This window comes from Carcharhinus amblyrhynchos, chromosome 6 (assembly GCF_965287045.1).
Source record: "Carcharhinus amblyrhynchos chromosome 6, sCarAmb.v2.hapA, whole genome shotgun sequence".
In the NCBI taxonomy this organism is placed as follows: Eukaryota; Metazoa; Chordata; class Chondrichthyes; order Carcharhiniformes; family Carcharhinidae; genus Carcharhinus; species Carcharhinus amblyrhynchos.
In genome coordinates, this window is record NC_137329.1 from 69259751 (window position 1) to 69287558 (window position 27808).

Below are 27808 nucleotides of genomic sequence, written 5' to 3' on the forward strand. Positions count from 1 at the left end.
AGGTGGAATTTCTTCAGCCAGGGAATGGTGAATCTGTGGAACTCTTTGCTGTAGAAGGATGTGGAGGCCAGGTCATTGAGTGTCTTTAAGACAGAGATAGATAGGTTCTTGATTAATAAGGGGGTCGAGGTTATGGAGAAAAGGCAGGAGAATGGGGATGAGAAAAATATCAGTCATGATTGAATGGCAGAGCAGACTCGATGGGTCGAGTGGCCTAATTCTGTTCTTATATCTTATGGGCTTATGTTGACTGCTGGACCTCCCTTCAACCATGAGCTCTTTGGCCTATTCCCCCTTCCTCTCCCCCAAGACCCAGTCGCCCTCTTTATGACTCCCCCTCAAGGCTTTCCCTACCCTCCCTGTCCAGGGACCTCTGCCACTTACCTTGTCCGTTGTTTCCTGGGAGTTAGTGCCGGGCCCTCTTTTAAGGTCAAACCAAATAAATAAACTCAAATTAAATCAGGACAAAGTAAAAGGGACAGGTCCCCAAAAGGAAGGGGAACAGCCCGAACAAAAACAAAATACAAAGGAAACTTAAGAAACATCAAATTAAAATGTGATTATTCGAGTCAGTAATGCACCCCATCCCCTGCAGTGCCCAACAAGCGGAGTTAGTGCCAGGCAGCTCTCTGCAATTCCTCTTCTGGCCACTATGGCACTGTACCTGGAGGGACTGAAGAGTTGCTGGCCAATCTGATTGACTGGCTGTTCTCCAAGGTGGGACTTCCTCCTGGGTGAGGAGTAGGAGTCCTGCCTCATACCAATTACTATTTGTTAGAGTGAAATATGGCATTTGGGCTGCTGGGAATATGTTTACTGCTGATTTTTCAGATGGGGTTAAGCCCCACCTTTCTAAAATTCCAGTCCCTTATCTCCACCCCCACTGGCTCTGAACACCCCCAACATTCTGTCCTGCCCTCTGGCATTTGAACTCAACACCTGCTAGTAATCCTGTTGTGGGGAGGGGTGGTGGATGCTGGGGGTTAGAAATGTCAATCAAGCATCATCCAATTGGATAGTGAATCTTTTTCCTTTACAGTTGATGCGGGAAGGCAGTATTTCACTAGAATGGATGTGTTGGCCGAATGATGGAGGGCCTGCGGGAAGTGTGGGGCAAGTCAAGTGATGAAACCTCCAAGGATACATTTAATCATAGTTGGCAACCCTAACGTGGGCCCCTTTCCCTCAGTCCCAGTGTTGTCCTAGTCATTCAGATCTTCCTAATTGTACTAAGGTTTTATATTCTCCCCAGCACGATAAAAGTAACAGACAGGTGGAAACAAAATAAGGCAACAAAGAAGAATTGCAGTTAGAGATGTTTCTTTATCATTAGTTGGAGTAGAGTAAGATCCAATTTCTTCAAGGAGCAGTTTCAAGTCAGTTTACATTGACGGGTCAGTCCCTGTTGCTATTGACTACTGCAAGCTGCTCCCATTGGGCTCAGCATGTCCAATGAATACAACAGTGTCCCCAGATGTGCAGATATTAGATACTGTCTGGCATAATGAAAAACAGGGAGCCAATAGCTGGAACACACAATGATTAAGTGTTGGTGCCCTGTATGGAGTTGCAAGGGTATTCTCTCCACCTTCCTTGCACTCACCAGTCCATGCAGCCATCATGGCTTTTCATCTTGTGAGGCATCGCCCCTGTCAGTGACACATTCTTCAGAAATTCCTCTATGTTCTCGTAATCCTCGGAGTCGGACTCTAACGTCTCCACGGAGACCGGCGTTGAGTTCTTGGGATCATTGTACCTGTCCTGGGGCCTGGTTTTCCCAATGGTTTCCATAGAGCTGAATTCTTTGGAAGTGAAGGCCCCACCTCCTCTGTGGCTCAGCATATCACTGCTCGGCTGGTTCTGGGTGGCTGTAATGTGAGGGAATGCATTTTACAACAACAATTTACATTTATATAACTTCAGCAAGTTAGTAAAGCACCCTAAGCTGTTACGCAGGATCATTAGCAAGCATGATTTAACATTTAGCCACATAAGAAGATGTCAGGTAGGTTTTACGCAGCAGAGTAAAAGAAGGAGAGAGAGCAAGGTGGAAAGTCAATGAGTTTTAAGGAAGAGATTTCAGAGCTCGGGGCTGAATGGAAAGTTTGGAATGGTGGATATCAGGATGCACAAGAGGCCAGAATTGGAGGAGCATCGAAATCTTGGAGACTTATTGGGTTAAAACCACAGGATCACAGAAACCCTACAGTGCAGAAAAAGGCCATTCGGTCCATTGAGTCTGCATCGACTCTATGATAGAATATCCCATTCAGGCTCAGCCCTCCATCCCTGTAACCCCACACATTTTACCTTGACCAATCAACCCTAACCCGCATGTCTTTGGACTGTGGGAGGAAACCCAGGCAGCCGCCCAAGGCCAGAATTGAACCCGGGTCCTTGGCGCTGTGAGGCAGCAGTGCTAACCACTGCTCCACTGTTAGGGGAGGTGGTAGAGATAGGGAGGAAGAGACCTATGTGGAATTAAAAACATGGATGAGAATTTTAAGATTGAAGGCGTTACTGGAGCAATGTAAGATAGCAAGCACAGGCACAAGATGGATGGAACAAGAAGTGAGTTACAGCCAGGTTAGTGCTCCCATGGATAGGTTATGACAAGAATCATCACATCTGGAGCTCCGTCACCCAGTCAGGACTGCCCCAGGAAAGGATCGCAGACAAACCTCTTCCATTCTCGGGGTGGGGGTAAAGTTATTATCATGCACTCTAGGGTGACTCAGTACCATTTCCCTTCCAGTCAGAACAAAAAAACTGCTGAATTATTTCACCATAAAACGTTTAGGATGATGAATCAGGAAAGGGAGTGAAGGAAAAGAAGCATTTTACAAAGAGTATGGAAATACAGGAATGTGAGAAATTGGAACGAGTCTTCAGCAGTTTGAAGGGGAAAGCGATGAATAAATGGCCAACAGACAAGACCTGCTGCACTTAACCAGGATTATATTTGAAGATAGCATCACCAAGATTAGCTCGTGTTGATAAACTGTACCCAACGATGGTCACTGCTGACTCACATCAAAGTCCACACACAGTGCCTATCTCCATATTGCCAACCAAACCCACCCGAGTCCATACACACTGCCAACTACACCCTCCCACCCCTGAGTCCACACGCATTGCCTATCCCCATACTGCCACCCACCTCCTTCACTCTCAGAGTCCACACCCAGTGATAACGATGAAGAATTGTAAAACCAAGTTTGGAGGTGGCAGTCAGTTACAGAGACTGGATAAGAGCCAGACATTGCAAAGATTGAGCGAGTGGGCAAAAGCTAGCAATAAAACTCAACGTATGAGGTCATCCACTTTGGGTTCCAAGAATTTAACACTTGACAGTGAGAAACTCATGGTCCCAGTGGAGTAGGGACGTGGGCATCCAGCTGCAGAAACCACGACAAGTGGGTAAATGGGTTGTGAAAGTGTAGTCTATGTGCTAAAGAAATGTTGGCTTTTATGTTAAGAAGGCTAAAATGGGAGGATGTTACAGGTGTGTGATACAGATCTTGTCTGGGGTACTGAGGAACAAGATATCGGCCTTGGAGAGAGGTTGCAACACATCTTTATCTCAATGGTACTGGGGCTTAGAGGGCTGAATGATGAGGTCAGCTTTAAAGTCATGATGGACAGAATGACCTCTTGCTGTGGTGTAAAACTCTAATTTGTACATTTCCACCAGTATAGCAGGCTGAGGGATGATCTAACAAAAGATTTTAACGTATTAAAGGAATTTGTCAAGAATAATTAGGGAAACTATTTGAAAGGTGAATTGAGAGTGAGAGGACACAACCCTAACACTTGAGCTATGCCTTAGGAGAGATGGATGGGGAGGGTTGAATCTGGAATTTTCTTCCTGAAGGAAATGGGAATCCAGCACTCCCATCCCCAAAAGGTTGTGGATATTGCCAAAGCTCTTAGCCCTGGGATAGATAGGCTTTTGTTGGGTACATGTATCAATGGAAAGGGATCAAAGGTGCTGTTACACTGCACTCATAATCTGAGTGAATATGGGATCAGATATGAGGAGCTGATTGGCCTACACCTCCTCCCACTGGAAACCTCAGACCCGCTGCCAAGCCACTGCATCTCCTTCCACCTAACTCATCAGCTCACTACAAACCACCTTGCCCCAGGCACTGAGAAGCAGTGTGATTGGCCAATACCCTCAGCAGATGCCTTCCATTTTGCCTTATCCCCAGGCTCCACTGGCTTCATCAGTCGGTTCAGCTGCACATCCCAGTGTTTGACGTATTGGCTTGCTCGCTTCCGCCTCCGTTCTGCCACCTGGAGAAAAGGGAACAGGTCAGAATGGCTGCTCCCATTCATCTACACCCCATCCCCCAACACAAGAGCTGACAAACTGAGCTGGAGCCAATCACAAGTCGCCGCTGTCCCATTGCACAATGGGAAAGGTCTCAGCAGGTAAATCCCATGAGGCTGCTCTCCTCAGGGAGCAGAAGGCAGTCTTATTGTTTTGCTGCTCAGTGTCTGAGTTGTTCTCACTTCACTTGCTGGGTGAAATAGGTGAATTTAACCTGGCAGCGTCCCTATTGCCATTCAGGTTGAATGGTTAGTAAGGTCCAAACCTTCTGAAGAAACTTACTGCAGACTGTACCTGTCCTTGAGTATCTGGTGGGATAGTGCGAGGGGAAATTTGCTCTATATCTAACCCACACTTCTGATGATCGGGTGGCACAGTGGATAGCATGGCTGCCTCAGCGCCAGAGACTAGGGTTCAATTCCATCTGCCACTTACCTACCCATTTATAGCCCAAGACAGTCTGCCTCACTGTTAGCCACCCAGCCAATCTTTGCGTCATCCGCAAACTTACTAATCCTACCCCCCCACATAGTCAGCAATGTCATCTATGTAAATGACAAATAATAGGGAGCCCAACACAGACCCCTGAGGTACGTCACTTACAGCGAGATCCTGCTTATTGCGCTGCCTGGTCTCTCTCAGCTCCTCCATGGCCTGCTGAAGAGCCTGAGCCTTGCTGGTAATCTGCTGCTGCAGCTGCCTCTTCTCCTGCTGCGTTCTCTGGATGATATCCTGTTGCTCAAACTTCAGCCTCATCAGTTCCTTCAGCTTCTCCTCCTCCTCCTGTAACAGCCTATCACAAAACAGCAGCAAGAAGAGAAACATTCAAAAGCATCTTCACTCAGGCGATCACTAAGAACTGTCCTGACTGTCCGTGACCCTCCCAGCCAGGAAAGAAGTACATGTGTCTGTACCTCCCCGTCACATCCTCAGGAGTTCCCAGAGCCAGTTATGGACCATTGAAGTACGATAAGATTCTTGTGCCTAACATTTCCGAAAGCCTTTAACGTAAATCCATCTGCTCCCAATCCATCCCCTCCTTTCCTCCCCCCTAGACAGGAAAGTGTTATTAAGTTATCTCTTTCTCACTTACCTCTTCCTAACCAAATAATCTCCAATGAAATTGGAATGGTGCCATTCTAAATATTCTTTCCCTTCCCCCTCATCAGCACACTCAATGTGACCATCCACACCATTCCTGAAATCTTCAGGCCTGGCATTATTCTAATATTACCGTTTGATACATCGCTTGTTGTTGCATTTGCCTTTGTAGGCCACTCAATGGCCTCTATTCTTGTTAGAAGTCACATGCACCCCCGAAGCCAGGACAGTCCCAGGATGGCAGGAGGTCTGCAATAGACTACTGTTCCTTCTCTTATAACTCTAGGCCGAACAGACTAACTTAGAGTTTAAGAGCAGAGGGCTTATGCTGGAACTATATGAAATGTTCATTAGGCCACAGCTATAGTGTGCAGTTCTGGAATCCACATTGTAGGAAGGATGTAATAGCAGTGGAAAGGGTGCAGAGGAGATTTACCGGGATGTTGCCTCGGCTGGAGAGCTTCAGTTATGAAGAGAGATTGGGTAGACTGGGGTTGTTTTCCTTGGAGCAGAGGAGCAAGTTGGGGACCTAATTGAAACACGTAAAACTATGAGGAGCACAAATGAACAGGAAGAGACTTTTCCCTCTGGTGGAGGGCTCAATAATCAGCGGGCATAGATTTAAAGTAAGGACAGGAGGTTTAGAGGGGACATGAGGAAAAACTTTTTCATCCAGGGGGTGGTGGGTATCTGGAACTCACTGCATGAAAGGGTGGTGGAGGCAGAGACCCTCGTAACAATTAAGAAGTATTTATCATGGAATCTCTACAGTGCAGTCAGGAGGTCATTCAGCCCATTGAATCTGCACTGACTCTTAGCTATTCGTATTTTGTAGTCCTACATATTTACCCTGCCAATTCCCCCTAACCTACACATCTTGGGACACTAACATGGCCAATCCACTTAACCTCCACATCTTTGGGAGAAAACCAGAGGAAACCCACACAGACATGGAGAGAATGTACAAACTCCACACAGTTACCCAAGGCCAGAATTGAACCCAGGTCCCTGGCACTGTGAGGCAGCAGTGTTAACCACTGTGCCCCCTACGTTGATCCATTCCAGTGGACTTTGTATTGGATCCAGTTGGGTCAACAATTCTAGTGTTATGACGTGTTACAATGGTTCACTGGAGGGATCAGAGGTCCCAGGTTCAGTCCATTGTGCCACCCTAAATGTGCACTTTCAATATCAAGGCATACAAGGCCATGGGCCCTGTGGTGGGAAATGGAATTGGAACAATTGGGTGGTTTATCTTTGACTGGTGCAGACACATTAGGTCAGAGCCTTTTTCTGTGCTGTCAACCTACATGACTCTCTGAAATGAAATCATAGAAACCCTACAGTACAGAGAGAGGCCATTTGGCCCATCGAGTCTGCACCAACCACAATCCCACCCAGGCCCTACTCCCATATCCATACATATTTTACCCACTAATCCTCTAACCTATGCATCTGCGGTCAATTTAGCATGGTCAATCAACCTAACCTGCACATCTTTGGACTGTGGGAGGAAACCCACGCAGACACGAGGACAATGTGCAAACTCCACACTGACAGTGACCCAAGCTGGGAATCGAACCCAGGTACCTGGAGCTGTGAAGCAGCAGTGCTAACCACTGTGCTACTGTGCCACCCCAATGGAGCCCATCTGTAGTCAGAGAAGTCACAAACCACTTTGTCGTTCGGTCTCTGTACACAGCAGGCTCTCGACAGCATTCCCAAGTCCTCATGGAATACTGCCTCATTTAGTCAATTCCGGCTGGACATATTCCTGGAGGTCACCACACCACAGAGTCCAACTGCTTCACCACTGCTGCTCTGACATGGCCCAGCATCATTCGTAACCCTGAACAGAAGATAGAATAGACGTAGAAAATCGGAGCAGAAGGAGGCCAATTGGCCCTTTGAGCGTGCTCCACCGTTCATTATGATCATGGCTGATCATTCATTCGCCGAATCCTGCTTTTTCCCCATAACCTTTGATCCCATTTGCCCCAAGTGCTGCATCCAGCTACTTCTTGAATGCATTCAATATTTTGGCATCAACTACTTCCTATGGTAATGAATTCCACAGGCTCACCACTCTTTGGGTGAAGAAATGTCTCGTTACCTCTGTCCTAAACAGTCTATCTCTACCCTGTCTCCTCAGACCGTGACCCCTGGTTCTGGACCTCCCCACCAACAGGAACATCCTCCCTGTCTAGATCTGTTAGAATTTTATAAGTCTCTATGAGATCCCCCCTCATTCATCCGAACTCCAGCGAAAACAATCCTAACCTAGTCAATCCCTCCTCATACATCAGTCCTGCCATCCCTGGAATCAGCCTGTAAACCTTCACTGTACTCCCTCGACAGCAAGAACATCCTTCCTCAGAAAAGGAGACCAAAACTGCACACAATACGCTAGGTGTGGCCTCACCAAACCCTGTATAATCCCTACTCCTGTACTTGAAATCTCTCGCAATGAAGACCAACATGCCATTTGCCTTCTTTACTGCCTGCAGAACCTGCATGCTTACCTTCAGTGACTGGTGCACAAGGATACCCAGAACCTGCTGCTCACTGCCCTCTCCCAATTTACAGCCATTCAGGGAGTAATCTGCCTCCTTGTTTTCGCTTCCAAAGTGAATAACCTCACACTTTTCCAAATTATACTGCAAGTGCGATTGATTAGCCTACGTACCCAACCTGTCCAGATCATTCTGAAGGATCTCTGAATCCTCTCAAAGTTCACCCCTCCCATCCATCTTGATATCATCTGCAAACTTTGAGATGTTACATTTTGTTCCTTCATTTAAATCATTAATATATATTGTGAATAGCTGGGGTCCCAGCACCAATCCCTGTGGCATCCCACTAGTTACTACCTACCAATTTGAAAAGCACCCATTCATTTCTACTCTTTGTTTCCTCTCTCCCAATTAGTTTTCTATCCATCTCAATATACTTCCCCCAATCCCATCTGCTTTAATCTTGCCCATAAGAAATAGGAGTAGGCCCCTCGGGCCTGCTCCACCTTTTAATAAGATTATATCTGATCTGGTTGTGGCCTCACTCCACTTTCTTTCCTGTCCCCCATGATCATTGACTCCCTTGTCAATCAGCAATCGGTGTCACTCAACTTGAATATATCCAATGGGCCAGCCTCTACTGCTCAGTAAGAAAGAGAATTCCAAACACTAACCACTGTGAGAAAAGAAATTCCTTCTCGCCTCCATCTTAAGTCAGCGACCGCACATTTTTAAACCATGCGCACAATTCTAGGTTCCCTCAAATGGGAAGCATCTTCTCAGCTTGATTCTGTCAAACCCCCACTTAGATTTCTCAAGGAGATCATCTCTCGCTCTTTCATGCTCTGATTCAGATGGTGGGTGAGAGTTAGGAGTTTGGGAGGTTTGGAGGGCCCTGCAGAGACTGCCCACAGTAAGGGGTGTTTGAATGCAGGAGGAAATAGGTGGAGATGTTGCAAATGATCTTGTGCCCAAGGGGAATGGGACAGGCAGGAACAACAGAGGCCCAAACCTTCCCTCGAAGTATGAACGCACAGGTGCTATTTCTCTCAACCATCTTGAAGGGGGCTTTAATGTTCAACATGCTGGCTTATCGATAGCTTCCTCTGGTGACTCGGGTGAAAAGTGGAATGGCGATCCCTGTCAAGAATGGATTAATATAATGTTCTCTTAAAGTTGCATGTCATCATATAGCACCATGGTTCCCACTGGGCCTCATCCACTGCATAGGTCCACGGTTAAAATGGGACAGGGGATGGAGCCACACTATTTTAACTCTCTCCCCCCACCACTCCACCTCCCACTGTACCCAGTAATGAGGGATGAGTTACAATTCCCCCAGTGTCGTGTCCGTCACTGCACCTTGCCTGTGCGGATCGCACGGACTGCTCATGAGTATGGGCCTGGATCTCAGCCTTCAGAGCCTGCTCCATGCCTCGCTGCATCGTCTCCAGCTCCTGAATCCGATGGCGCTGGGCTCCAGCTTCCAGCTCCTTCTGCTCCATTACCAATTGCATCTGGAGTTTGTCCTTCAAAGAGGCAAGAACACAGAGAAAGAGAGAAAGAGAAATGAGAAGGACCATAATCAGAAATAGTCAACAAACACTCTCACTCCCTGAAGATTACTGACAACTTTCATCTGCAGAGGGGGAGGGTTTAAAACAAGCCGACACTTGGAAGGTTTCAGGAGTGGGATCCCAGCTGATTTCTTCATTCCGGGGGACCAGAAAAGAGTGGTTAAAAGTCCCACCCAAACTGGGGTCTGCAAATACACCCTCATCTAGGCCATTTATAAAAATGACAAACAGCAGTGGCCCCAAAACAGATCCCTGCGGTATACCACAGCATCTTGACAAGAGATGCTGTGGTACTCCCAGGACTTATAGATAGCCTGAAGGCAGCAGTAGTAGAAAGTAGATAACAATCAATAGTCTCCCTTCTTCCTGCGTGGATCTCCCAGAATTCTTAGGTGGACAGTGGAGCTTTCTCTAAAATCCCATTCAAATATTTTCCAAATTCCCTCTGGGGTAGAATTTTCAATCCGGATTGGGAATAATCTAAACACTTTCATCACATTGACCAAAGCCAAAGTGCTGTTGTTCTCTCATCTACAAAATTTTTATCAGAAACAGGAACAATTAGATGCTCACGCACCTCAGAGCTGCCTTCTGTCTTCAGTCAAAGAGCGAAAGAAGTTATTCAGAGCAAATCCTCTTCCCCACAGAAACAAAACCACACCATTCTCAGTAAAGAACAGGCCATTCAGCCCATCTTGCCTCTGCCAGCTCTCTCTCTGTGATCCAAAGCCATTGAGAAGGTAGCTTTCAAAGTTCAAGAGTTGGCCAATATGTTTATCCCTTCTCTCTTTCAGAAGGTAGCCTTTGTTGTTCTGGAATATTCCATTCCTCTTGTGGTTTTCTGGTCCAACCTCAGTGAAGTTTTCAGCCCCATAAATTCCGAGGGTAAATGCATTTATCCTTACTGAGCAAGAGATGTCAAGTCCGGTGGATAACGGTGATCAAATACTCCCAACACAGGTATAACACGTGGTTAGATACAGAGTAAAGCTCCCTCCACACTTACCCCATCAAACACTCCCAGGATAGGTACAACACAGGGTTAGATATAATGTAAAGCTCCCTCTACACTGTCCCATCAAGCACTCCCAGGACAGGTACAGCACTGGTTTAGGTACAGAGTAAACCTTCCTCTACACAGTCCCCATCAAACACTCCCAGGACAGGTACAGCATGGGGTTAGATACACAGTAAAGCTCCCTCTCTCTATACTGTCCCATCAAACACTCCCAGGACAGTACAGCACAGGGTTAGATACAAAGTAAATCTCCCTCTCACTACACTGTCCCATCAAACACTCCCACGACAGGTTCAGCACAAGGTTAGATACAGATAAAGCTTCCTCTACACAGTCCCCATCAAACACTCCCTGGACAAGTACAGCACAGGGTTATATTCTGAGTGCTGCACAGGACCAAGTTTAAAGTGCAGCCACTGAATGCCTGCATAAGTGCAGATGGTGACCTGGCATAGCCTTTTATTATGGTCCCTTTTCCAGTAGACACAGTAAACCAACTGAAACTCCAGGCCTCACTGTGCAGGCCTAGCCCCAGGCCTCGTTGCCCAGACCTCTTGCATTTCTTACCGTGTGGGCTTTCTGTAGCTCTCTCTGCAGTTTCAGCTGCATGTCCTGCTGCTGCTTCATCCAGTAGAGCTCTTTGGTTCGCCAGAGGACCTGAGCTTCATCCTGTGCCTAGGAGACCAAGCAAACTTTTGCTGAGAAAAGCCACAGGTGAGGGGCCTGAAGATTGGAGGGTTTCAAATGTTGTGCCTTGGTTTAAGAAAGACTACAGGATAAAGCTCGGGAACTACAGGCCAGTGAGCCTAACATCAGAAGATATTCTGAGACAGGATCTACAGTCATTTAGAGAGGCAAGGATTGATTAGGGACAGTCAGCATGACTTTGTGAGTGGAAAATCATGAATCATGAATTTGATGGAGTTTTTTGAAGGGCTAAGAAAGAAGGTAGATGAGGGCAGTGCAGTGGACAGTACATGGTTGTCTACATGGATTTTGGCAAGGCCTTTGACAAGATACCGCATGGTAAGTTGTTGCATAAGGTTAAATCTCACGGGATCCAGGGTGAGGCAGCAATCGGATACAAAATTGGCTGGATGACAGAATGTGGGTATGCCGGCGTTGGACTGGCGTAAACACAGTAAAAAGTCTGACAACACCAGGTTTTAGTCCAACCTATTTATTTGATAATATTATCAAATAAATAGGTTGGACTAAAACCTGGTGTTGTCAGACTTTTTACTGGATGACAGAAGACAGAGGTGGTTGTAGAGGGTTGTTTTTCAAATTGGAGACCTGTGACCAGAGGTGTGTCTCAGGAATCAGTACTGGGTCCACTGTTATCTGTCATTTATATTAATTATAAGAATTTAGGAGGTATGATTAGTAAGTTTGCAGATGATTCCAAGATTGGTGGCATAGTGGGCAGTGAAGGTTATCTAGTATTGCAAAGGATCTTGATCATTTGTGCCAGTGGGCTGATGAATGGCAGATGAAGTTTAATTTAGATAAATGCAACGTGATGCATAATGGTAGATCAAACCAGGACAGGGCTTACTCAGTTAATGGTAGGGCTTTGGGGAGAGGTACAGAACAAAGAGATCTAGGGGTACAGGTTCATAGCTTCTTGAAAGTGGAGTCACAGGTGGACAGAGTGGTGAAGAAGGCATTCAGCATGCTTGGTTTCATTGGTCACAACATTGAATACAGGAGTTGAAATGTGTTGTTGAAGTTATACAAGACATTGGGAAGGCCACACTTGGAATATTGTGTATCGTTCTGGTCCCTTATTTTAGAAAGGATATTATTAAACTAGAAAGAGTGCAGGAAAGATTTACTAGGATGCTACCGAGACTTGATGGCTTGAGTTATAAGAGGCTGGATAGACTGGGACTTCTTTCCCTGGAGTGTAGGAGGCTGAGGGGTGATCTTATAGAGGTCTATAAAATAATGAGGGGCATAGATAAGGTAGACCGTCAAAGGTTGGGGAGTCTAAAACTAGAGGGCATAGGTTTAAGGTGAGAGGGGAGAGATACAAAAGTGTCCAGAGGGGCAATTTTGCACAGAGTGTGGTGAGTGTCTGGAACAAGTTGCCAGAGGTAGTAATGGAGATGGGTAGAATTTTGTCTTTTAAAAAGCATTTAGGCAGTTACATAGGTAAGATGGGTATAGAGGGATATGGGTCAAATGTGGGAAATTGGAAATAACTTAGTGGTAAAAACTGGGCAGCATGGATAAGTTGTGTCAATGCTTCTATGCTGTAAACCTCTATGTCTCTATAAGTGAGATGATGGGGAGTCATTTTATTTTAGCTGCAGTCGGTCCAAAAACCTTGGTGGTATGGAGGGCGATGAGACCAGAGTGCCACCTGACTATGAAATGGGTATGATTTCCCTCCATGGCAGAATGTCCTGCCTAGCCAATCAGCACACAAAGACGCAAAGATGCCAGTCTCAATTCCTCCAGTCCATCTGAATTTGGTCTGAAGAGTGGGAGATCTCTCATACACTCAAACAGGAAAAAAAACACCGATGCACACACAGACATACAAGCATGAACACTGACACACTGGGTGGAATTTTACCAGAGAAGTTCTAAGTGTCCAGCTAGCATGAAAATTGGGGATATACAGATCTGTTTTTTGAGCATGTTTTTTACTCCCATACAGTGCATGAAAATACAGGCTAGACTGTTTCTAGCTACTGGAGGCAGTGAATGGGGCTTAATTTGCCAACCAGCAGCAGAGGGAGCTTTTGCGTATGTGGAGACTTCTATGTCCGCACATGTGGAGTTCCAGGAGCAGAGGCCCAACAGAGAGGGAGAGCTGTTAGGTCTCTGCTTTTGCAGCCAGACCTCAACTCAGCCCCCTGCCTGCAATTGTGAAGGCCAGCGGCCAATCATGAGCCCCACACCGCTCAAAAATGAAGTCCCTGCCACCACCCAGAATGATCATGCTCCATTCCCCCACCGATCTGATACAGCTTGGCAGCAGCCCATCCACCCCCACCCCTATCCACCCCATGACAATCATAGGCAGAATGCGCAGCAGAACACCTCCCTCCCCAATTGGGGCACCCTGGCGTGGCCAAGCCCCCATGGACCTGGCCCTCTAGGCCCTTCCACATCGTGGCAGCCCACAAGTCGGGCATGATTCTGATTTCTTGGCTCTCATGCAATTTAACAGGCTCGCTTTGCCCATTGAGGAGTGGGGCAAACCGGTAAAATCATGGCCACTGTCTCTCTCACACACAGAAACATGAACAGGAACACTGATACCCCCACACACTGATACCCTCACACCCACACACACACACACACACACACAAACAGGAACATTGATACCCTCACACACACACACACAAACAGGAACATTGATACCCTCACACACACACACACACACAAACAGGAACACTGATACCCACACACACACACAAGAACACTGATAGACACCACACACAAACAAGAACACTGATAGACACCACACACAAACAAGAACACTGATAGACACCACACACAAACAAGAACACTGATAGACACCACACACAAACAAGAACACTGATAGACACCACACACAAACAAGAACACTGATAGACACCACACACAAACAAGAACACTGATAGACACCACACACAAACAAGAACACTGATAGACACCACACACAAACAAGAACACTGATAGACACCACACACAAACAAGAACACTGATACACACCACACACAAACAAGAACACTGATAGACACCACACACAAACAAGAACACTGATACACACCACACACAAACAAGGACACTGATAGACACCACACACAAAGCAGAACTGATACACACCACACACACATACACACACGCCACACACAAACAAGAACACTGATAGACACCACACACAAACAAGAACACTGATAGACACCACACACAAACAAGAACACTGATAGACACCACACACAAACACTGATACACACCACAAACAAGGACACTGATACACACCACACACACACCGCACACAATCAAGAACACTGATACACACCACACACACAACCACACCACACACACACCTGCTTAAGATGTTCAATCTCCAAGAGTTGTCTCTCCTTCTCCTGTTGAAGCTCCACCAGATGCTCCTCCTCCATTTTCCTCTCCAGCTCCCTCTGTGCAGCTTGCTGCCGCTGCAACCGCCTTTTCTCCTTCTGCTCAATATACAGCGACCTCTTGTTCTCACTCTGAATCCAAATTGAAGCAGAGATACCTGCATTGCACAAAGAACAAGGAAAATTTAGTGATATCTGCACAGTAACAGAGCACAAAGAACCATAAGACCATAAGAATTAGGCCACTCGGCCCAATGGGTTTGCTCCGCCATTCAATCATGGCTGATTTTTTTCTCATCTCCATTCTCCTGTCTTTTTCCCACAACCCCCGATCCCTTTATTAATCAAGAATAGTATGAGTTGTTGTGGTTCAAGCCCTCCCCTCACCAGGACTCTATCCTTGTGTTGCTTTCTGTTGAGAGATACACAAACTGTCACATGGTCAGGCATTTGCCCATGGGTGGAAATCCAAGAGAAAGCAGGACATTGTAGATGAAGAAATAATGTCTCTCAGTCAGAACTCCTGAAGTCAGGAGCAAGGTTTTCACCACTGGGCACAACACTCACTGCTTACTGGCTGTACCAACTTAAACACTTTTGGGAGGCATCAAATGCGTGTGAGGCAGGAGAAATTAATCAGTAAGTACCTGGAGAGAGGTTGATGATTGCATTAATAGCAATGGTGGAGGAGATCTTGAATGCTGCAGCTGTGTGTGATAGACAGTATGTTGGCTGAAGATAGGATGTCAAAAGTAGCAGCACTCCTACCAATTCCAATGCCCAGTTCCCCAGCTACATTTCTCCTCAAAATGATCCCTTCATTATCTCATGGGATGTGGACATTGCTGACAAGGCTGGCATTTGTTGCCCATCCCTTGAACTGAGTGGCTTGCTAGGCCATTTCGGAGGGCAGTTAAGAGTGAACCACATTGCATGGCCAGAGGGTTGTCATCCCCTGATCTCTGCAGATGTGCTACACCCAGCAAGGACACCTGAGGATGAAGCAATGGCGTGTAGAACAAAGGAAAACACATCCTGGCTCTCAACGTATACTAACATAGAGAGGAAAGTGTGTAGATGTGCACCATGTAATACACTCAAGCCTCATCAAAGGAAAGAACCACTGCACCTCCACGAGGCCCCGGAACCTTCCACGATCACTCACTGCAGCAGATGTGTCTGAGCGGAATGGGAGACATCAACTGGTCCTTGTTGATTCATTCTCAGGGTGGTATGAAGCTAATTTCTAACCTGACTTGAAGAGCAACAGAGTATTTGGAAAGCTGAAGAGGCACTTTGCCACATACGGCATTGCCCAGAGGCTAATAACAGACAATGTCCAACAGCTTGTCTCCAGGGTGTTCAAGGATTTTGCATAGATGTGGGATTTTGAACATATTACAATCAGCTCCCTCTACCCAAACTCCCATAGTTTGGTGGAACGTGCAATACATTCAGCAAAGCACCTACTCAGAAAATGCCTCCGTGACAATGATTTCTTCACCGCATTATTTAGTCTGTACAATCTGCCTTCGCCAGCACTGACAATGTTCTCCAGATGCACCAGAACCATGATCCCTGTCACCAAAATCCTGCTGCAGCCTGAAGTGAAAACAAGTGTGAGGGAGCCCTCGTGGAATTGTGACAAAGAGAAAAAGATACCATGACCATAATGCCAGCAGACTCTGCACTCTGGATACCGGATGGTCAGAATGCAAATCACACGTGGCTATGACAAAACTGGCAGTGGTCTACAGCCACGGCTCCCCCCCGCCGCCAACCCAACAGATATGTGGTCATCTCAGGTGGTGCCCGGTATGTCAGGAACTGGCATCATCTGTTACAGACACCTAAACTGCCACAGAGGCTGACACACCGAGTTCACAATCGGTGCCCCCTGCACCAGTGGAGATGGAGTTCCCTCCTGCTATCAATGTTCTGCAGCCAGTGTGACCACCTAGGCTGCCTGATACCATCCTCCATGTGATCAATAACCAAGCACAGCCAACTGGTGTAATGATACTCTCGGGGAGGCTGAACAGACTTTCAACACTATGGTGTATGTAAAGTACAAAGAAAAGTACAATATAAGAAAAGGCAAGCCTTTTGCAAGCCTGCAAGCCTGTGCCAGTCATGATGCCCTAACTAAACTAAAAAAAACCTTCTGCCCTTATTTGGTCCATATCCCTCTATTGTCTCCCTATTCATGCACCCATCCAGTTGCCTCTTATATGTAAATGTGCACGCTGTTCCAGAAAAGATGGGGGAAGGTACACATTTGGGCTTTATGCCAAGTCTTGGTTCAAGCTTGTGTTCTGCGCATCCAAGTTATCTAATGATTTGTTACTGCCATTTCAGTATTGTTCTCTACAATGTAAGAAGTCTCACAACATCAAGTTAAAGTTCAACAGGTTTATTAGGTAGCAAGAGCTTTCGGAGTACTGCTCCTTCATCAGGAGTCCCCATCTGACAAAGGAACAGAGCTCCAAAAGCTCATGATTCCAAATAAACCTGTTGGACTTTAACCTGGTGTTGTTAGACTTCTTACTGTGTTTACCCAAGTCCAACACCAGCATTGCCACATCATGTTCTTATTATGGACTATGGGATTATGGATTGTCCCAGCTACAATGGGGAAGATGTATAATGTGTATACATGTGTATATTGCCATGACCTGGATATAGGAAGTGACATGTGGGCAGTGTAGGAGTTCTCAGCAGTATGGCTATGGGCATGGCATACATATCTCAGTGTTACACAGTGAAAGAGAAGCTGAAAATCCTATAGTGAAGCATTTGGGTTGTAGTCCTTTGTCATCACTCCTACACAACCCCACAACATTACAGTCACCATTACTGAGAATAGGTTTATATTCCAGATTTTACTCATTTCAATTCCACTAGCTGCCATGGTGGGATTTGAACCCGTGTCCCCAGATTACTAGTTCAGTGAAATACCCACCACACCATCCTTTCCCCAGCACCCCACCCCCGGCCAGCAGATTTGCTGGAATTCAGAATCTAGGTGACACACCATGCAGCAGATAATGTTTTGGAACCAAATCACCACCCGTAAGCACTTAACCAGCAGGCGCTACACAGAAAGGTTTGTCTGACCACTCACTGTCTATCCATTCCTGTCGACGCTTTGTGTCGGACGCACTCAACTCGTAAGTACGGTTTGCAGTTTTAATACAGAACAAACATCGCTTCCCTTCTTTATCGGGGAGGACCTGCAGGAGAGAACACAGCACACATTAAAGAATTGACGCAGCAGCATAACAGAACTAAGTCCAACTGAGGGAAAATGACAGAGCAATCAGAAGTAAGAACAAATATAAAAGAGCAGTAACCGAGAAAGCAGAATATTGCTCAGTCAATTAAAAATAAAGAGCCCACGTTTCAGATTGACAGACCTGTCCACCCGGTGATATACAGTGACAGACCTGTCCACCCAGTACTGTACCCCAGTGTTACATAGTGACAGACATGTCCACCCAGTCATACACAGTGACAGACCTGTCCCCACCAATACTGTATTCCAGTGTTATACAGTGACAGACATGTCTACACCAGTATTATAACCCAGTGTTACAGAGTGACAGACCTGTCAGCCCTTGTACTGTACCCCAGAGTTACATAGTGACAGATGTGTCCCCCCTTGTACTGTACCCCAGTGTTGTACAGTGACAGAGCTGTCCCCCCAGTATTTTACCCCAGTGTTATACAGTGACAGACCTGTCCCCCAAGTATTTTACCCCAGTCTTATACAGTGACACACCTGTCCCCACCAGCACTCTACCCCAGTGTTGTACAGTGACAGAGCTGTTTCCCCAGTATTGTATCCCAGTGTTATACAGTGACATACCTGTCCCCAAGAATTTTACCCCAGTCTTACACAGTGACAGACCTGTCCCCACCAGTACTGTACCCCACTGTTATACAGTGACAGACCTGTCATCACCAATACTGTACCCCAGTGTTATACAGTGACAGACCTGGCCCCACCAGTACTGTACCCCAGTGTTATACAGTGACAGACCTGGCCCCACCAGTACTGTACCCCAGTGTTATACAGTGACAGAGTCTATCCAATGTTTGACATGTCAGTCTATCCTCCATGGTTTTCACCTCAACTGTGCTGTCCATATCGAGTTGAATTTCCCCCTTCTTCTCCTTGAGGTCTTCATTGACATAATAGTGAATTTGGGAAGCCTTCAGGACAAACCAGCGCTCATTCCAATTCCGCCGCACCTGACCTTTCTTCCACATGTACCCCTGCAGGAAGTCAACAACAGAAAGCAGGAAGTGAGGTCAAACAAATAAGGGGCAGGAAAGCTTTATGGGAGACAGCCTGTCTGGTTGATTGTCAGAGGGACATGGATAATGCTGTCAAAGAGCATGATCACCTGATGTGATTCCACATGGTTCTCACCTCTAAAGCACAAAGGAGGTGCAGGGAACTTTAACAGACACAGTGTGGTACCTAGAAACTCTGAGTGGCCGGCTCCCTCATAGCGGCTGCTTGCAAAGTAACTTGAGGAAACCAGGCTCTTTATTTGCTCTGGATTCTCTGGCTCGTTCCCCCTCATCCTCCAATGGCTGAACAACACTGTAAACGACACGAATCACAGTCACAGTGCCATCATCTCAAGAAGACCGATTGTAGGGTTTCTCACCACCTCAGTTCAGTGAAATCCAAGGTAGGTTTGCGGTGGAGGTGACATGGTAGCATAGCGGTTAGCACTGCTGTCTTACAGGGACCCAGGTTTGATTCCAGCCATGGGTGACTGTGTGGAGTTTGTGCATTCTCCCATGTCTGCATGGGTTTCCTCCGGGTGCTCCAGTTTTCTCCAACAGCCCAACTAGGAATCAGGCTATTTTGGATCTGGCAATGTGTAATGAGGCAGGTTTAATAAAACAGTCAAAGAATAAGAGCTCCCCTAGAAAACAGTGATCATAACAAAATGTTACTAATTATAGAATTTACCAATCAGCGTGAGAGTGAGAAACTTCAGTCAGAAACAAACCTATATGAGAGTCATTACACAAGAGTCGGTTGGAGTAAATTGGAAAAGGAGTTAAGTACGTTTAGGAAAATAATTCATGATAAATCAACCATGGTTAACCAAGGAAATTAAGGGCAATATTAAACTAAAAGATAAAACATTCAATGTGACAAAGATTTGTGATAAGATAAGAGGATTGGGAAAGTTTTAAAACCAACAAGAGATGACCAGAAAATAATAAAGAGGGAAAAGAAAAGCTATGAGGACAAACTCACAAGTAATATAAAAATGGACAGCAAGAACATCTTTAAATATTAAGTTCCCTAGACCTGATGTGTTTCATCATAGGGTAACAAAAGAAGGAATGGACGCACTGGTGGCAATCTTTCAAGAATCCTTAAATTCTGGAAAACATCTCAGAGGATTTGAAAACTGCCAATATAACATCCTTATTCAAAAATGGAGACAGACAAAAAAAAACAATAGACTGGTGGCTTAATCTGTCATTGGAAAATGTGATGATACTGTGTTTATATATTTTCTGTCTCTGTAAAATGTTTTAAAATTCAATGTTTCTTTTTAAACAGCTCAGGTGCTGGACAGCAGAATCCTTACTCATTTCAGCCAAGTGCTTACTAAGATAGAGTTAATGGACTGTTTATAAATAGAGATTTCCCTTGGGTTAGATTTTATTAAAAGAATGGAAGGTTTTGCTTAGGTGTACAGGGTCGTGCCACGATATGGTTAACAGGAAGAGTTAGGTTTGTAGCAGAGAAACAGCTTCCTGTTTCACTTTAGAGTTCAGTTACTTTTCAAAGACAGAAGCCTGCTCTCTCTATCTCCACAAAATCTCTGTAGAAACTCCAAGGCTATTAACCCAGGTTAGAGCAAGTCTATTTTAAAGTTTATTTATTTATTAGTGTCATAAGTAAGCTTACATTAACACTGCAATTAAATTACTGTGAAAATCCCCTAGTTGCCACACTACAACACCTGTTCGGGTACACTGAGTGAGAATGTAGCATGGCCAATGCCCCACCCAGCACGTCATTCGGACTGTGGGAGGAAACCGGAGCACCCAGAGGAAACCCACGCAGACATGGGAAGAACATGTAGACTCCATACAGACAGTGACCCAAACCAGGAATCGAACCCAGGTCCCTGGCGCTGTGAGGCAGCAGTGCTAACCACTATGCCACCATGCTACCTCATATATCTATGATTGGTAACTATATTTAAAATGGGTTTTAAGTCTAGATGAAGAATGTTGTTTATTTGGAACTGAAAAAGTGATAAATTAGAAATTAGAATTATTTATTTTCATGTTTAAAGATTAGAATCATAGAATGATAGAATTCTGTAGTGCAGAAAGAGGCCATTCAGCCCATCGTGTTTGCACCAACAGTCCCACCCAGCCCTATCATCTTAACCCCAATATTTATCCCACTAACCTATGCATTCTGGAACACTAAGCAGCAATTTACCATGACCAATGCAACTAATCAACACATCTTTGGACTGTGGAAGGAAACTGGAGCACCCAGGAAGAGCGGTAGATGTGGTTTATGTGGACTTCGGCAAGGCGTTCGATAAAGTCCCCCATGCAAGGCTTATTGAGAAAGTGAGGGGGTATGGGATCCAAGGGGACGTTGCTTTGTGGATCCAGAACTGGCTTGCCCACAGAAGGCAAAGAGTGGTTGTAGATGGGTCTTTTTCTGCATGGAGGTTGGTCACCAGTGGAGTGCCCCAGGGATCTGTTCTGGGACCCTTGCTGTTTGTCATTTTTATAAATGACCTGGATGAGGAAGTGGAGGGATGGGTTGGTAAGTTTGCTGATGACATGAAGGTCGGAGGTATTGTGGATAGTTTGGAGGGATATCAGAAGTTGCAGCGTGACAGATAGGATGCGGAGAAGTGGCAGATGGAGTTCAACCCGGATAAATGTGTGGTGGTTCATTTTGGCATGTCAAATGGGATGAAGGAATATAATATTAAGGGTAAGACTCTTAGCAGTGTGAAAGATCAGAAGGATCTTGGGGTCTGGGTTTTAGGGCTCTCAAATCGGCTTCGCAGGTAGAGGATGTGGTTAAGAAGGCGTATGGTGTACTGGCCTTCATCAATTGAGGGACTGAGTTTAGGAGTCGGGAGATAATGCTGCAGCTGTGTAAGACCCTGGTCAGACCCCACTTGGAGTACTGTGCTCAGTTCTGGTCACCTCATTACAGGAAGGATATGGAAGCCATTGGAAGGGTGCAGAGGAGATTTACACGGATGTTACCTGGATTGGGTGACATGCCTTATGAGGATAGGTTGAGAGAGCTCGATCTTTTCTCCTTAGAGAGATGAAGGGTGAGAGGGGACCTGATAGAGGTGTATAAGATGTTGAGAGGTATTGATCGGGTGGATTCTCAGAGGCTTTTTCCCAAGGTTGAAATGGCTGCCACAAGGCGACACAGGTTTAGGGTGCTGGGGAATAGGTACAGAGGAGATGTCAGGTGTAAGTTTTTCACACAGAGGGTGGTGGGTGTGTGGAATCGGCTGCCAGCGGTGGTGGTGGAGGCAAATTTGATAGGGTCTTTTAAGAAACTTCTGGATGAGTACATGGGACTTAGTAGGATTGAGGGTTATAGGTAAACCTAGTAGGTAGAGATATGAAGGGCCTGTTTGTGCTGTAGTTTTTCTATGTTCTATGTTCTATGTTCACCCAGAGGAAATCCATGCAGACATGGGGACAACATGTAAACTCCATAATGACCAAAGCCGTGAATCAAACCCAAGTTTAATCAAAGCCGTTTAAGAGATCCGTGGATAGGTTTATGGATGAAAAGGGATTGGTTTAGGTTAGAGGGTCATTGTTTTTTTTAACTGGTCGGCGCAACATCGTGGGCCGAAGGGCCTGTTCTGCGCTGTAATGTTCTATGTTCTATGTTCTATAAGTCCCTGGAGCTGTGAGGAGTAGTGCTAACTACTGTGCCACCCCAAAAATGTGAAACTTTCCACTTTTGCAGGAAGAATAAAGGAGCTGAATATTATTTAAATGGAGAAAGACTGCAGAAAGCTGCAATACAGAGGGATTTGGGGGTCCTCATACATAAATCACAAAAAGCTAACATGCAAGTACACCAGGTAACAGGGAAAGCAATGGAATGTTAGCTTTATTTCAAAGGGAAGGGAGTATAAAAATAGGGATGTCTTACTAAAACTATACAAGGCATTAGTTAGATTACATATAGATTTTCTTTTATTCTTTCATTGGATGTGGGCACCATTAGCTGGGCCAGCATTTGTTGCCCATTCCTAATTGCCAATCTCAGTGGACAGTTAAGAGTCAACTGTCTAACTGTTAACTGCTCCTCATTGTTCCTGAGGAGCAGTGTCGAGAGGCAACGATTTTTGGGCGCGTGAGGAGGCAGCAAAAAGGTACATTTTTCTGTTTATATTTAACTTTTTATTTCTAGTTTTAAGTCGCGAGTTTCGGCGGGTTTTTTTTTTAAATTAGTTAGAAACCGGAAGTCGTCACTAGGACGCTTGCCGGTAGTTGTAGTTTTCTTTTTCTCGGGCCCCTAACCCTATAATTTAGCACAGAGAGGATACCCGATCCTCTACACTCGTAGAGAATCCCACCCTCCCACCTCCTCTAACCTAATTGTAAGTGTGGGGGAAGTTTTTTTTTTATTTTTATTTTTCTGCTGGTAATTGTTTCAGGGATGGCAGTTCAGGCAGTAAGCTGCATCTCCTGTGGGATGTATGTGGTGAGGGACTCTAGTAGTGTTTTACTTGTAAGAAGTGTGTTCGATTGCAGCTTCTGGAGGAGCGAGTAAAGGAGCTGGAGGTGGAATTAGAGGAACTCCGCATAATTCGGGAGGCAGAAGCAGATATCGATAGGAGTTATAAGGAGATAGTCACTCCTAGAAATGAGGCTTGGGTCACTGCCAGGAGGAGGGGAAAGAAGCAAGTGGGGGGACAATCCCCTGGGGCTGTTCCCCTCCAAAATAGGTTTTCGGTCCTGGAGGCTACAGTTGAGGAGGAATCAACTGGGGATAGCCAAAGGGAGCAGGTCTCTGGAGGTGAGCCTATTGTGAAAGCTCAGGTGGTTAGGGGATGTAAAAGATTGGGCCTCGTGATTGGGGACTCCACAGTTAGGGGGACAGATAGGAGAGTCAGAAGTAATGGTAGGGACTCAGGGCTGGTGTGTTGCCTACCAGGGGCTGGGGTCCGGGATGTATCGGAGAGGGTATTCAGGACTCTCAGGGGAGAGGGAGATCAACCCCAAGTTATAGTTCATGTGGGGACGCATGACATAGGGAGGTTAAGGGAAGGGGATATTAAGCAGAGATTCATGGAGTTGGGGTGGAAACTAAAGGCCAAGTCAGAGAGAGTGGTTATCTCCGGACTCTTGCCTGTGCCACGGGATAGTTTAGAGAGGAATAGAGAGAGGGAAAGTTTGAACTCGTGGCTGAGGGGATGGTGCAGGAGGGAGGGGTTCAGGTACTTGAGCAATTGGGGCTCATTCTGGGGAAGGTGGGACCTCTACAAGAGTGATGGTCTACACCTGAATCAGAGGGGAACAAATATCCTGGGGGGTAAATTTGCAAAGGCTATGAAGGGAGGTTTAAACTGATTCGGAGGGGGGGTGGGGTCCTGAGTAGAGGGGGTGAAAGTAAGGGGGGCTTAGATGGGGACTGCAATGCACCACATCGTGGGGGTGGGGCAGAGCAGGGTTTGAAATGCGTATACTTTAATGCGAGGAGTATTCGCAATAAAGTGGATGAACTTGCAGCGTGGATCAGTACCTGGGACTTTGATGTTGTGGCCATTTCAGAGACATGGATACAGCAGGGTCAGGAATGGATGTTGCAGGTCCCGGGGTTCAAATGCTTTAGTCGGAGTAGAGAAGGAGGTAGAAGAGGGGGAGGGGTAGCATTATTAGTCAAGGACTGTATCACAGTGTCAGAGAGGAAGTTTGATGAGGACTTGTCTGTTGAGGTAGTATGGGCGGAGATTAGAAATAGGAGAGGAGAGGTCACCCTGTTGGGAGTCTTTTATAGACCTCCTAAAAGTTCTAGAGAGGTTGAGGAAAGGATTGCGGAGACGATCCTGGTTAGGAGTGAAAGTAATAGGGTAATTGTTATGGGGGACTTTAACTTTACTAATATTGATTGGAATTGCTATAGCTCTAGCTCGTTAGAGGGGTCAGTTTTTGTACAAAGCGTGCAGGAAGGTTTTTTGACTCAGTATGTAGATAGGCCAACTAGAGGTGAGGCTATATTGGATTTGGTGCTGGGAAATGAGCCAGACCAGGTGCTAGACTTGGAAGTTGGTGTGCATTTTGGTGATAGTGATCACAATTCGGTTAAGTTCACCTTAGTGATGGAAAGGGATAGGCATGAACCTCGGGTCAGTAGTTTTAGCTGGGGGAAGGGTAATTATGAGGCTATTAGGAGAGAATTAGGAAGCATAGGTTGGACTAGGAGATTACAGGGACTGGGAACGTCCGAAATGTGGAGTTTTTTCAAGGAGCAGCTACTGCGAGTCCGTGACAGGTATGTCCCTGTCAGGCAAGGAGGATTTGGTAGGGCTAGGGAACCGTGGTGCACTAAAAAAGTTGATTCGTTGGTTAAAAAGAAAAAGGAGGCTTATGTTCGGATGAGGCTTGAGGGCTCAGGTAGTGCATTAGAAAGCTTTAGATTGGCTAGGAGGGAGTTGAAGAGGGAGTTAAGAAGGGCTAAAAGAGGACATGAGAAGACTTTGGCTGATAGGATTAAGGAGAATCCTAAGGCGTTCTATAGGTATGTCAAGAACAGAAGGTTGGTTAGGGCAAGATTAGGGCCAGTTACGGACAGTAGAGGGAAGTTGTGTGTGGAACCCGAAGAGATTGGAGAGGCATTGAACCAATATTTCTCTTCGGTGTTCACGCAGGGGGACATGAATATAGCTGAGGAGGACACTGGGTTGCAGGGGTGTAAAATAGACAGTATTGCAGTTGATAAGGGGGATGTGCTGAATATTCTAGAGGGTTTGAAAATAGATAAGTCCCCTGGTCCGGATGGGATTTACCCTAGGATTCTCTGGGAGGCAAGAGAGGTGATTGCAGAGCCTCTGGCTCTGATCTTCAGGTCGTCGTTGATCTCTGGTATAGTACCGGAAGATTGGAGGATAGCGAATGTTGTCCCATTGTTTAAGAAGGGGAACAGAGACTTCCCCGGGAATTATAGACCGGTGAGTCTTACTTCTGTTGTGGGCAAGGTTTTAGAAAAAATTATTAGGGATAGGATTTATAGTTATTTGGAGAGTAATGAATTGATTGGAGGTAGTCAGCATGGTTTTGTAGCGGGGAGGTCGTGCCTTACTAACCTTATTGAGTTTTTTGAGAAAGTGACCAAAGAGGTGGATGGGGGTAAGGCAGTTGATGTGGTATATATGGATTTTAGTAAGGCGTTTGATAAGGTTCACCATGGTAGGCTTCTGCAGAAAATGCAGATGTATGGGATTGAGGGTAGTCTAGGAAATTGGATCAGGAATTGGCTAGCAGATAGGAGACAGAGGGTGGTGGTTGATGGTAAATATTCGTCATGGAGTTCGGTTACGAGTGGTGTGCCTCAGGGATCTGTTTTGGGGCCACTGCTGTTTGTAATTTTTATTAATGATCTGGATGAGGGTATAGTTGGGTGGATTAGTAAATTTGCTGATGACACCAAAGTCGGGGGTGTGGTAGATTGTGAGGAAGGGTGTCGTAGTTTGCAGGGAGACTTAGACCGGTTGCAGAGCTGGGCCGAGAGGTGGCGGATGGAGTTTAATGCGGAGAAGTGTGAGGTAATTCACTTTGGTAGGAATAACAGATGTGTTGAGTATAAGGCTAACGGGAGGACTTTGAATAGTGTGGATGAACAGAGGGATCTAGGTGTATGTGTACATAGATCCCTGAAAGTTGGGAATCAAGTAGATAAGGTTGTTAAGAAGGCATACGGTGTCTTGGCGTTTATTGGTAGGGGGATTGAATTTAGGAGTCGCAGCGTCATGTTGCAACTGTACACAACTCTGGTGCGGCCGCACTTGGAGTACTGTGTGCAGTTCTGGTCCCCACATTACAGGAAGGATGTGGAGGCTTTGGAGAGGGTGCAGAGGAGGTTTACCAGGATGTTGCCTGGTACGGAGGGGAAGTCCTATGAGGAGAGACTGAGGGATTTGGGGTTGTTTTCACTAGAAAGAAGGCGGCTAAGAGGGGATCTTATTGAAACATATAAGATGATTAGAGGTTTAGATAGGGTGGATAGTGATAGCCTTTTTCCTCGGATGGAGAAAGCTAGCACGAGGGGGCATAGCTTTAAATTAAGAGGTGGTAGTTATAGGACGGATGTCAGGGGTAGGTTCTTTACCCAGAGGGTGGTGAGGCATTGGAATGCCCTGCCTGCTGCAGTTGTAAATGCGCCTAGTTTGGGGGCGTTTAAGAGATCTGTGGATAGGTTTATGGACGAAAAGGGATTGGTTTAGATTAGTGGGTCATTGTTTTTTAACTGGTCGGCACAACATCGTGGGCCGAAGGGCCTGTTCTGCGCTGTAATGTTCTATGTTCTATGTTCTAACTATATTGCTGTGGGCCTGGAGTTACAAGTAGACCAGACCAGGTAAGGACAGCAAACCAGACATTAGTGAACCAGATAGGTTTTTCTAACAATTGACAATGGTTTCATGATGAGAGCTTAAATTTCAGATTTTTTAACTGAATTCAAATTTCACCATCTGTCGTGGTGGGAATCGAACCTGGGCCCACAAAGCATTGCCTTGAGTCTCCAGATTACTAATCCAGTGACAATACCGCTACACCACCCCCTCCCCAGTCCCTTTATCTCAGGGAAGATACAGGTATAGGAGGCAGTTCAGAGAAGGTTCACAAGGCTGATCCTGGGGTATGGAGGGATTTTCTTATGAAGAGAGTTGAATAGCTTAGGCCTGTACCCATTACAGTTTAGATGAAGGAGATGAATTAGGAATTATAGGATTCTCAGGGGTCTTGATAGAGTAGATTCTGAGAGGTTGTTTCCCCGTGTGGAAGAGTCTAGGACCAGAGGGCAAAATAGAGTAAGGGTGTGGTGATTGTTTCTTTAAGGACAACACAGAAGAAGAGGGTCACCTAGCTTGAGTGGGTAATCACCCCACTCAGGGGGTGATCCA

The 27808-nt window shown here is 46.0% G+C and overlaps 1 protein-coding gene across 2 annotated transcripts in view; it reads right to left on the reverse strand.

Annotated features, from left to right (window-relative positions):
- Positions 1 to 1310: 1310 nt before the first annotated feature.
- LOC145343993 (differentially expressed in FDCP 6 homolog) overlaps positions 1311 to 27808 on the reverse strand; it is a 50525-nt gene continuing 24027 nt past the window's right edge. For both annotated transcript variants that reach the window (XM_080190604.1, XM_080190603.1), the window contains 8 exons: positions 18759 to 18905; positions 17752 to 17860; positions 14595 to 14785; positions 11113 to 11220; positions 9313 to 9479; positions 4940 to 5129; positions 4179 to 4299; positions 1311 to 1868 (listed from right to left, as the gene is read on the reverse strand). In XM_080190604.1, coding sequence (XP_080046730.1) covers positions 1600 to 1868; positions 4179 to 4299; positions 4940 to 5129; positions 9313 to 9479; positions 11113 to 11220; positions 14595 to 14785; positions 17752 to 17860; positions 18759 to 18905 — 1302 coding nt within the window. In that variant the 3' untranslated portion in view covers positions 1311 to 1599. The remainder of the gene's footprint in view (positions 1869 to 4178; positions 4300 to 4939; positions 5130 to 9312; positions 9480 to 11112; positions 11221 to 14594; positions 14786 to 17751; positions 17861 to 18758; positions 18906 to 27808) is intronic.